Genomic DNA, 10,765 nt, shown 5'->3' on the forward strand with positions numbered 1-10,765 from the left:
CCATCCTTGAGATCCTGGGATAAAACCCACTTGGTCGCGGTGTATGATTTGTTTGATGTGTTGCTGGATTCTGTTGCTTAGGATCTTGTTGAATATTTTTGCATCAATGTTCATTAGTGATATTGGTCTATAATTTTCTTTTCTTGTTGGGTCTTTTCCTGAGAACCCACGCTCTTAAGCCCTCCATTATGCTAGCTCTCTGATAAAATTACTATCTGATAATTAGGTTTTGAGGTTGAGATTGATTATGATAGTATCCTGTATTTGCATTTTGATCCAAATGTTCATGTACAGAGGAGCCACATTCTAAGACAATTCCTGAGCCTTACCTACCTCCAGCCTAAATGTCTTTGACTATCATGTGCCTTTTCTATCACTTTCGGCTACCTTCTCTCTACGAGTTTTTCTCCAGAGGTCTCCTCTCTGTTTTCACACATGTGTAAGTCTCCTCAGGAAAGACTGAGGTGTCTAGTGTGGGAGACACTTGATGACTGGTGTTCTGCTTACTGTCCATTTGGCTAACACGCATCCACGAAGACCATGAGACTGGGAGACACTCCAAGGCACCAGTGTGTTGAGAGGAAGTGAACAAACTGCTCCCATTACTTTCTGAGACTTACTTCAAGGGGGATCTTTCAATTTATTTTTTATATTTTTAGACTGAGTCTTACTCTGTTGCTCAGGCTAGAGTGCCACAGCCTCAGACTAGCTCACAGTAACCTCAAATTCCTGGGTTCAAATGATCCTCCTGCCTTAGCCTCCTGAACAGCTGGGAGTACAGGAACCTGGCTATTTTTATAGACAAGGTCTCACTCTTGCTCAGGCTGGTCTTGAACTCCTGAGCTCAAGCCATCCTCCCTTCTCAGTCTTGCAGAGTCTAGGATTGCAGGCGCCAGCCACCACACCTGGCTGGGATCTTTCAGTTTAATCACCACTCCTGCATCCACACCCAGACTCTAGTAATTGAACCAAACATTGTCCCTTGTGCTGATCATCTGAGTTAGGAGGGAGATTTTAACAGCTAAACCTAAGACAGAAAAAGAAGGAAATAAAAACAGATAATACAGGTAGAATAAAAAACCCCATTCTACCAAGTTTTGGTTTCTGATGTTGACAGGGGAAGGTGTGTGCTAAGTAGAAAGGTTAGGAGTGTTTGCAAAGTCTGATTAACCTGGTCTGCAGTGGGGTCCCAGCGGATTGTAAAGTGCAGCCACAGCTGAGAACAACTTTCTTAATCTATTGATGAGTCACACGTTTGAGATTTGAACCCTTTCTGCTGCTTGCTTTCTTTAATTTTTTTTTTTTTTTTTTTTTTTTTGAGACAGAGCCTCAAGCTGTCCCCCTGGGCAGAGTGCCGTGGCATTACAGCTCACAGCAACCTCCAGCTCCTGGGCTCAAGCGAGTCTCCTGCCTCCGCCTCCCAAGTAGCTGGGACCACAGGCGCCCGCCACAACGCCCGGCTATTTTTTGGTTGCAGCCGTCATTGTTGTTTGGCGGGTCCGGGCTGGGGATTCGAACCCGCCACCTTAGGTGTACGTGGCTGGCGCCTTAGCCGGTTGAGCTATAGGCGTCGAGCCTGCTTTCTTTAATTTTATTAGGAATAACCCCCCCCCCAAAATAATAAGGATTAATACAATTCTAATTGCATATCACATTTTACCTTTTATCTTCAAAACGGTTGTATCATAAGGCTTGGTTGGCACAGTGGGAGGAAAGGGCTGTTGGGTGCGGGCTTTGATGCCAGTGTAGAGGTCCTTTGGCGACGTGAAGGTTGGGAACATGCTAGTACGAGGTATGTGTGTATGGTAAGGGTGTTCAATTGGATATGGTAGGCAGGTCTCCCTAAGATTCATTGAGGAAATAAAACAAAATAAAAAAGAAGAGAAAGAAGTATGATTGAAAAAATTAATCACCATTTATTTATTGGGGCCCCTTTTTTTGTTGTAGAGACTGTTCTAATCCCTGGGGATATGACAGTGAGTCACAAAAGTTCCTGTACTCATGGAGTTAGCATTCTGCTAGAATGTATACTATAAAGAATGAAATTTTCTTAATTTTGCTTGATAAAACTAATTTAATTTTTAAAATGAATCATGCTTAGGCTCAGCACCTGTGGCTCAAGTGGCTAAGGCACCAGCCACATACACCTGAGCTGGCAAGTTCAAATCCAGCCCAGGCCCGCCAAACAACAATGATGTCTGCAACCAAAAAATAGCCGGGCGTTGTGGCGGGTGCCTGTGGCCCCAGCTACTTGGGAGGCTGAGGCAGGAGGCTTGCTTGAGCCCAGGAGTTGGAGGTTGCTGTGAGCTGTGATGCCACAGCACTCTACCCAGGGGAACAGCTTGAGGCTCTGTCTCAAAAGAAAAAGAAATCATGCTTAGTTTTCAGTGAGTAATTTTAGTAACTGTTGTAAAAATGTAAAGCAGACGATACGTGAACTTTGTGTTTTTAGACTTGTATAGAAAATTCTAGTTGCTTCTAATTCCTGCTTCTTGTTTTAAGAAGAACCCAGACTTTATTTTATTAAATTGTTTTAGGCATTTAGTTTTAGTAATGCAACATGATCTCTAAGCATCTTGGAATGAACTTTCAACCCAGGCCATCTGTCTCTTTAAGCAATCAATCAACAAAATATACTGCCTGTTTATTCACACAGTACTGTTTCCAAATCAAAAAGCCAAACACAGCTAGTAAACTGAAGGAGCAAAACAAGTTAAGAAAACTATAGAAATATAATTTTCCTCTCATTTAGGGAATAGGCAAAGGTTAACAAAACCAGCCAACCAACCATGTGGGAGCTGTCTAAAATAGAAGAAAACTGAGATTAGGAGGTCAGTGGGACAGAGAAATGTTGCTGGTAATTAGAAAATTAAGAAGAAGAAAGCAAGTCCAGTGTTGTGGGTTGAATTGTGTCTCCCCCATCAAATCCATATGTTGAAGCCCTAAGCCCCAGGACCTCTTATTGTGAGCTTATGTGGAAACAGGGCCATTGCTGATATAATTAGTTAAGGTGATATTTCTCCATATTAGAATAGGGTGGGCCTCTAATTCAACATGACTGGTGTTCTTAAAAAAGGACAATTTGGATACAGACAGGCACACAAGGAGAACATCGTGTGCAGATAAAGCAGAGGTGAAATCTGCAAGCCAAGGAATGCAGAGATCTCTCCCACACCACCAGAATCTGGGAGAGAGGTGTGAGACAGATTCTCATGTGCCTCCGATGGAACCAGCCCAGCTGCCACTGTCATCTTGGGTCTCTAGCCTCCCACTTTGGGACGTATCAGGCTACAAGGAGGAAGGCAAATCCAAGACATATAACTCAATAAAAAGGGCTTAGATAGTTCTCATACTGTTTATGCAGAGAATTTCAAAATTCCAAAAGAAGCGCTCTTTACATAGCTGTTTTTTCAAAAACAAAGACCAAAAAAACCTAGACCTTAATTTTAACAGTGGTTTGAGTCGGTCATTGCTTTATCTAAAACACAATTTTAAATGTCTATTTCATATTTTCAGTTAAGTTTGATAGGGGACTCCAGTAGCACGGAGAATACCTAGGACTCAGATCTCAGTTCCCAGTGCCATGTCTCCCAGTGAAAGGAGCTGGGATTTCTTTCTTTCTGTTTTTAAGATGCGGTCTCACTCTTGCTCAGGCTGGCAACGAACTCCAGAGTTCATAAGATCCCAGAGTGCTGGGATTACAGGCGTGAGCCACCATGCCCTGCCAGAACCAGGGCTTCATACAGTTAGAGTTATGGATGATTCTAGGAATTAGGCGAGGGATATACAAGATCAGCCAGAAAGTGAGGATATTCTAAAAGCAAAAATACAAAACACTGCACAATGACGAGGGAAATGTCAAAAGAATAGGAGTGAATTAAAATTGCTCCTAAAGGCCAATTTGAGTAACAAAATAAAGTAGTATTGCATTTACTATCTAAGTACAAAAGCATAAAATGCATCCACAAGTCACTGATATAAATAAATGACTAAATAAACAAATAAATAGAGCAGAAGAGATAAATCTCACAGGCAGAGGAATGCTAAATAATTTATGTAGGTATTCTGTTCTCAAGAAGATGGAGTAAAATTCCAGATACCTTAAGTGCAGGCTGCACACAGGAACTTTCTTCTAAAGAGTACAGTGTGGAAAGGAGAGAAAAAAGAGTAAGTGTAAGTGGGGAAGCCTGGCAAGCTCTGTCTCTGCCAGGAGACCAGCGTCACCATCAACGGTGATAAATCACGCTGCTAGCATGCAGTCTTGCTATGATGTGATGAAACGGTACTTCACTTCTGTGGATTTCCTTCCCAAAATACATCGCCCCAGTCTAATCATAAGGAAAACACTGGTCAAACCCAGTTTAGGGGCATTCTACGGAATATCAATAGTCCTCAAAGTTGTCAAGGCCACCAAAACAAGGAAAGCCTGAGAAACCTTCACAGCCAAGAGGAACCTAAGGAGACAAGATGACTAAATGTAATGTTGTGTCCTGGGTGGGATCTTGGAACAGAAAAAGGGCATTAGAAGAAAACAGGGAATCTGAATATGGTGTGAACCTTAGCAGTAATGCATCAGTTTTGGTTCATGGCGGCAAATGAGAGATTTTTTTTTTTTTCCCCAAGACTTTAGAGTCTCACTTTGTTGTCCTTGGTAGAGTGCCGTGGTGTCACAGCTCACAGCAACGTCAAATTCTTGGGCTTAAGTGATTCTCTTCCCTCAGCCTCCCAAGTAGCTGGGACTACAGACACCTGCCACACTGCCCAGATATTTTTTTGTTGTAGTTGTCATTGTTGTTTAGCAGGCCTGGGTCGGGTTTGAACCCCCCACCTCCAGTGTATTTGGCTGGCGCCCGAACCACTGAGCTACGAGTGCCAAGCCCAAAATGTGAGAGATTAATTTAAGATGTTAATAATAGGGGAAACTAGGGGGTGGCGTATAGGGGAACTCGGTAGTATCTTTCCAATAATTCTATAAATTTAAAATAAATAAAAAGTAAATAAAGTAAATAAAAAGTTTATTTTGAAAAAAAGCTTTACATCACTCCTTTTCTTATTGTTTGAAAAATATAAAAATATTTACAGGGGTTAGCAATGGAGAGAAATCAAAATAATATTACCTTGGAGTTACATTAAAAAATAGCTTTCATGAAAAGTCTGACTTGTCCTCACACTTGTCTAAGACTTCAGGAATGTTAGTATTTTTTTTTTTTTCTTGATTGTAAAAAGGAAGGAAAAGGTAAGTTTCATACTCACCCAATTGCTGAACTAGGTGGTTTGGGTAACCTAGAATAAAAACAGGAAACAAGATCTGATTTACATTAAGGGCTTATATGCTTATTAAGAACTCGATTAAGAACAACAATGGATGCTGTTTTCAAACTACAGTGTCATTAAGGTAGATCTTCTTCTTTCTTTAATTTCTTCCTTCCTTTCTCACTCCCTCCCTCCCTTCCTTCCTTTTTTAGAGATAGGGTCTCACTCTATTGCCCAGTCTAGAGTGCAGTGGTGTGATCACTGATTGCTCACTGCAGCCTTGAACTCCTGGCCTGAAGTGACCTTCCTGCCTCAGCCTCCTGAGACTATAGGTTCTCATTGCTGTGCTTAATTTTTTAGTTTGTATTTTTGTAGAGATGAGATCTCATTATTGACTAGGCTGGTCTTGAACTCCTGGCTTCAAGCAATCCTCCCCCCTGAGCTACCCAAATTGCTGGGATGATACTTGTGAGTCATCATGCCCAGCCAAGATGATATTGTTGATTAATTTTCTGGATCCCTGAATATTGACAAGATAGATCTGATGTTTTCATATCTCAGTTGTCAGCTGATCAATTTTTCCTTTCCATTTATTCTAACTTCAGTCCTGTTTCCTACCCTTTATGAATTTCTTATTTGCAGTTAAGGCACAGGGCTGATGACTTCTAATGATGAGAAAGCTCTGACTCTTACTGACCTTTGCTCTCATAATTAGGCAGTAGCCAAAGTGCTCTGAGGGAGCCTGACGTCACATGTGTGGTGCAATTGCATGACCCGAAGAGACCTGAGTATGGCCTGGCTGGACAGGGTATGTAAGTACCATGTGTGCTCTGTCCCTGTATCCGGGGTTGCTGATCTCTCATCTTAGTAAATGTGGCCCAGTCAACAGAGAGGACAGAAAAAAAAAATGACCAAGTTTCTGGAGGCATGCCTTTTTTGAACCGGTTCATTCCAAGGTTGTGTATTTACTAATTACTCTGAACTTTGCATGTCCAGAAATAACACTCCAGTCCTGGAAGAAAGTCTACTAAGGAGGGATAATTATCCACTTAAATTTGATTTAGACAATTAGCTTCAGCCAATGAAAATAAGACCCTCAAAGATTTCAGGCATGAAAAATGAATAGAATATTATCAATTTGATAATAAAAATCAGTAAAACTGATATACTGTTTAATTTTTTAGATGTTCCGCCATGTTTGAGGATACTCACTCGGAAGTGGTACATAAGTCATATAATTTTATAATGTACAATATACATGAACTACAAAAGTGTATATCTTTTGCCAAACTTATTTTGCTTTGGAAAAGAAAAGGAAAAAACTTGATATCTTTATTTGGATTGTATATTATTGCATTGGAGAGATGGGGTGGGGGTAGGGAAGCAAGGAATATATGAATACAAGGAACACAAAGTTACTAGATTGGCTACTATATAAAAAGAACTTAAGTTGGCATCTGAAACTGTTCTTATGTGAGAAATTTTGCTATAATATTGATACACATATGCATAAAATTGACTTGATTAAAAATAAAAAAATGGAAATATAAAAGAAAATATTTCTAAACACATCCAAATTTGAAAGGATAAAATGAAAACAAATGCTCAGACACACCACTTCTTTGACCTAAATTAGTCCATTTTACTGCGACCCTCCACAGCTGCTTTGCAAAATTTAGTAATTCCAAAGGGATAGAAAACTCAGGCAACCACATTTTTTTGTGTTTTTGGCTCCCTCTAGTGGCTAAACGTTATACAAACTTCTTACCTACAAACAACTGACAATTCTTTTTTTTTTTTTTTTTTTGAGACAGAGCCTCAAGCTGTCCCCCTGGGTAGAGTGCCATGGCATTACACTCACAGCAACCTTCAACTCCTGGGCTCAAGCGAGTCTCCTGCCTCCGCCTCCCAAGTAGCTGGGACCACAGGCGCCGGCCACAACGCCTGGCTATTTTTTGGTTGCAGCCGTCATTGTTGTTTTGGCGGGTCCGGGCTGGGGATTCGAACCCGTCACCTTAGGTGTACGTGACTGGCGCCTTAGCCGGTTGAGCTATAGGCGCCGAGCCACAACTGACAATTCTTAACGTGGTATTTTTACTGTTACTTCAGTGAAGCGACAAACTATTTCAAAGACTAAAAAATTTAATATATTTGAAAATAATACCTTTAAGCAAAGGGCAAGTGAATAAGTATTCCTTATCCAAAAAGAGACTTAATTAGTAATTTTATTCAGAGTCATATAGAGATGGCCCTAACAAACCTCTCTCCTCATATAATTCTGATTGAAAATTTGTTGAGGGCCACTGTAGCATTTTCTGTGAATCTTTTAAGAAACATAACAGGTTCTACGTAGATTGAGTAAGTAGGTCAAAGGCAGAGAAATAGATTTACGATGACCTGGAGGAATCCCTTTGGCCATTACTATTCAATATCTCCTATTTTTTCTTGACTTGTTTAAATGCTAGCAACTAAGTAGAGAAAAGTGAGACCAATGTTGGTTTATGGTTTGTTTTTTGTTTGGTGTTGGTTTTCAGTATTCATTATCTCTGTTTAAAAAAAGGAACAAGACTGTATCTCTAAAAGTCCTCATTTGGGGGCTTTAAATTTCTCATACAACTGACTTCCACTTAAAAATGTTATTTGATCTTATATATAAAAAAAGAAACCCAAACTTACAAAGAATCATTTCCATAGATGTCACTTTTTCTGTTCTGTGTCAAATGATAGAATTGTTCCATAGAAAGTTTTCTGAAAAGAAAGAAAAGATTAAATTGAACAGCTTTTAAAATTAAATATAAATGTAATAGTGAGATAGTAAGTTAAATATAAGGATAATGGTGAAATAATAAAAGACAAATAGATTAATACCACCATGCACAAAAATTTTAAATCCATGAAAAGGTATTTTTCAATACAGGAAAAATTCACTTTCCTTTGTAAAATATTACATCTCCATTTTAGACTATTCATAAAGATAATTTCAGAGGGATTAAAACATCTAAAGGACTGAGGAAAAACTATACGAATATTAAAAGAAAATGTTAGGAATATGTTTTTTCTATGGTAGCAGGGAGGACCTTTTATTATTATTATTATTTATTATTTTTTTGAGACAGAGTCTCAAGCTGTCACCCTGGGGAGAATGCTGTTGCATCACAGCTCACAGCAACCTCAAACTCTTGGGCTCAAGCGATTCTCTTGCCTCAGCCTCCCAAGTAGCTGGGACTATAGGCGCCCACCACAACATCTAGCTAATTTTCCTATTTTTTCAGTAGAGACAAGGTTTTGCTCTTGGCTCAGGCTGGTCTCAAACTCCTGAGGTCAAGTGATCCTTGCATCTCTGCTTCCCAGAGTGCTGGGATTACAGGCATGAGCCACTGCACCCAGCTAGTTCATGGTCTTTTTAAAAGAAAATTAGAACTTTTCAATTTTATTAGCACTTAATAGATGAAAACGTAAAACTCAAAGAATTCCAGAACTATAAATATATATCTTTTCACTACACAGACCCTTCAGATTTGTATAAAATTAAGAAAAAAGATTCAAAAATTAAGAAAAAGATTGAAAAGATTCAAAAAATTATTTGTCAAGTAATATTGACTCTCCAGTATGAAAGACAAAATGATAAACCACTGTGAACTAAAAATAAAATTCTAAGCCCTCTGCTAACTAAATGGACCCCTCTTGGCCAAGGAGAACCCTTAAAACACCTTAAAACTGACTGCCCAGCCATGACGGGATGGGAGAGAGAAAGCACAATTATACATGCTTGCAATCTTTCACAAATATTCATGACTAGCTTGTTAAATACATATCTATCTATCTATCTATCTATCTATCTATATATATGTATATGTAAAACCTGCCTGGCTTATTATAAAATCTTTTCCTTTTGTCTGTCCTTTGAAGCACATGTGCTGGCTGCTGGCCAGGGTTCTGCTTCCCAGCCTGTTGGAATGGCCACTCAGCAGGCTGCTACCCTTTATGAGAAATAAAGCTCTTCTTTTTCCAAAATACATATAAACACTGTTAATTTTTTAACATCCTTTACACTCTTTTTGCTTTCCATCCCTAATCTCCCCTGCTTTTTTTTAATAGACTCTGTACTTTGCCAGGGTTTGTGACATTTACATTGTGGGGCAACAGTAACTTTCCTACTCATGTGGATTCAATGTCCATCACCAGCCCTTCTGTTTCAGCTTCTCTGTTCTTCTTCTTCTTCTTCTTCTTCTTCTTTTTTTTTTTAGAGACAGAATCTCACTTTGTTGCCCTTGGTAGAGTGCTGTGCTGTCACAGCTCATGGCAACTTCCAGCTCGTGGGCTTAGGTGATTCTCTTGCCTCAGCCTCCTGAGTAGCTGGGACTACAGGCGCCTGCTGCAATGGCCGGCTATTTTTTGTTGCAGTTTGGTCGGGGCTGGGTTCGGACCCTACTCACTGAGCCACAGACACTGCCCAGCTTCTCTGTTCTTTAGTTTTTTATTTTGATTCATTTTTTGGTGTGTTAAATTTATTTTCAGGTTTTTTTTTTTTTTTTAAAAATAAGAGCTCATTGGGTGCTATGCACTCTAATTTCTCTCATGCTTGAGATGTCTGCCTACAGCCTTTATGCTTGACTAACCATTTTGTTGCAATAATATCATTGGGCAAAAGTTAGAAGATATTTTTTTCACCATCAAAAACGGCTATAGAGGCTAGAAGCTAGTTTTTCCAACTGGTACATGATTTGCTTTTCCTGCTTGAATGCCTAAATTAGTCTTTATGAATTCAATTATGTGACCAGTTCATATCTCAATGTCAGCAGTTCTATACCAGTTTTTCCCATTTTATGGTATTTTCTTTTGATCTTCAGAGTCAGTTCTTTCTTAATTTCATGGGAATTATCTGGTACCTCTCTGAATACTGTTTTTCTGTTCCATGTATTAGATGCTCTGCATTTGGGCGCCTATTTGCTTATTACAAATAATTCTGCTTCCTAGCCATCATGTTGTTCTTTCTATTGCTTTAGTGCTCTTCTGTTTTTCCTCCGCCTTCTCTGTGAGTTACTGTCTTTATACTATTAAGTCAATTTTTAGTCGCTGCTATTTCTTGCTCTTTCTTTTTTCCTATATTAGTGTGATTTGTGATGGTGCACTTCCCATTTTTTCTTGCAATCGCCCCTTCCATAACAGTCCATTGCCAAATTATCTTGTCTTTTATTAGGTTCATATACATGTACCTAATTTGGTCCTTTTATAGGGAATTGCTTTCATTATTTTCTGGGCTATGTTTTGTCTTAGACCTGGTTTCTTCATATACATGTATACAGAGGGTGCCAAAAAATGTATACACAAGTTAAGAAAGGAAAACAACTATATTAAAATTGTAATACCCGAGTCACAGTTAATTTCTGTAATTACAAGAGATATAAGATACATTATACAAAATAACAATTATCAGCACATATTGAATAGTACAATTTTAATACAATTTTTTTCTTTCTTTTTTTTTTTTTTTGAGACAGAGCCTCAAGCT

General features: G+C 39.1%; 1 protein-coding gene across 1 annotated transcript in view; it reads right to left on the reverse strand.

Moving 5' to 3' along the window:
• CUNH7orf31 (chromosome unknown C7orf31 homolog) overlaps positions 1-10,765 on the reverse strand; it is a 46,376-nt gene that overhangs the window by 18,106 nt on the left and 17,505 nt on the right. The window contains exons 4-6 of the mRNA XM_003788514.3: positions 7,930-8,001; positions 5,254-5,283; positions 1,661-1,842 (exon numbers count right to left, since the gene is read on the reverse strand). Coding sequence (XP_003788562.1) covers positions 1,661-1,842; positions 5,254-5,283; positions 7,930-8,001 — 284 coding nt within the window. The remainder of the gene's footprint in view (positions 1-1,660; positions 1,843-5,253; positions 5,284-7,929; positions 8,002-10,765) is intronic.

Source organism: Otolemur garnettii, unplaced genomic scaffold (assembly GCF_000181295.1).
Source record: "Otolemur garnettii isolate 467f Iridium unplaced genomic scaffold, OtoGar3 scaffold00028, whole genome shotgun sequence".
NCBI lineage: Eukaryota > Metazoa > Chordata > Mammalia > Primates > Galagidae > Otolemur > Otolemur garnettii.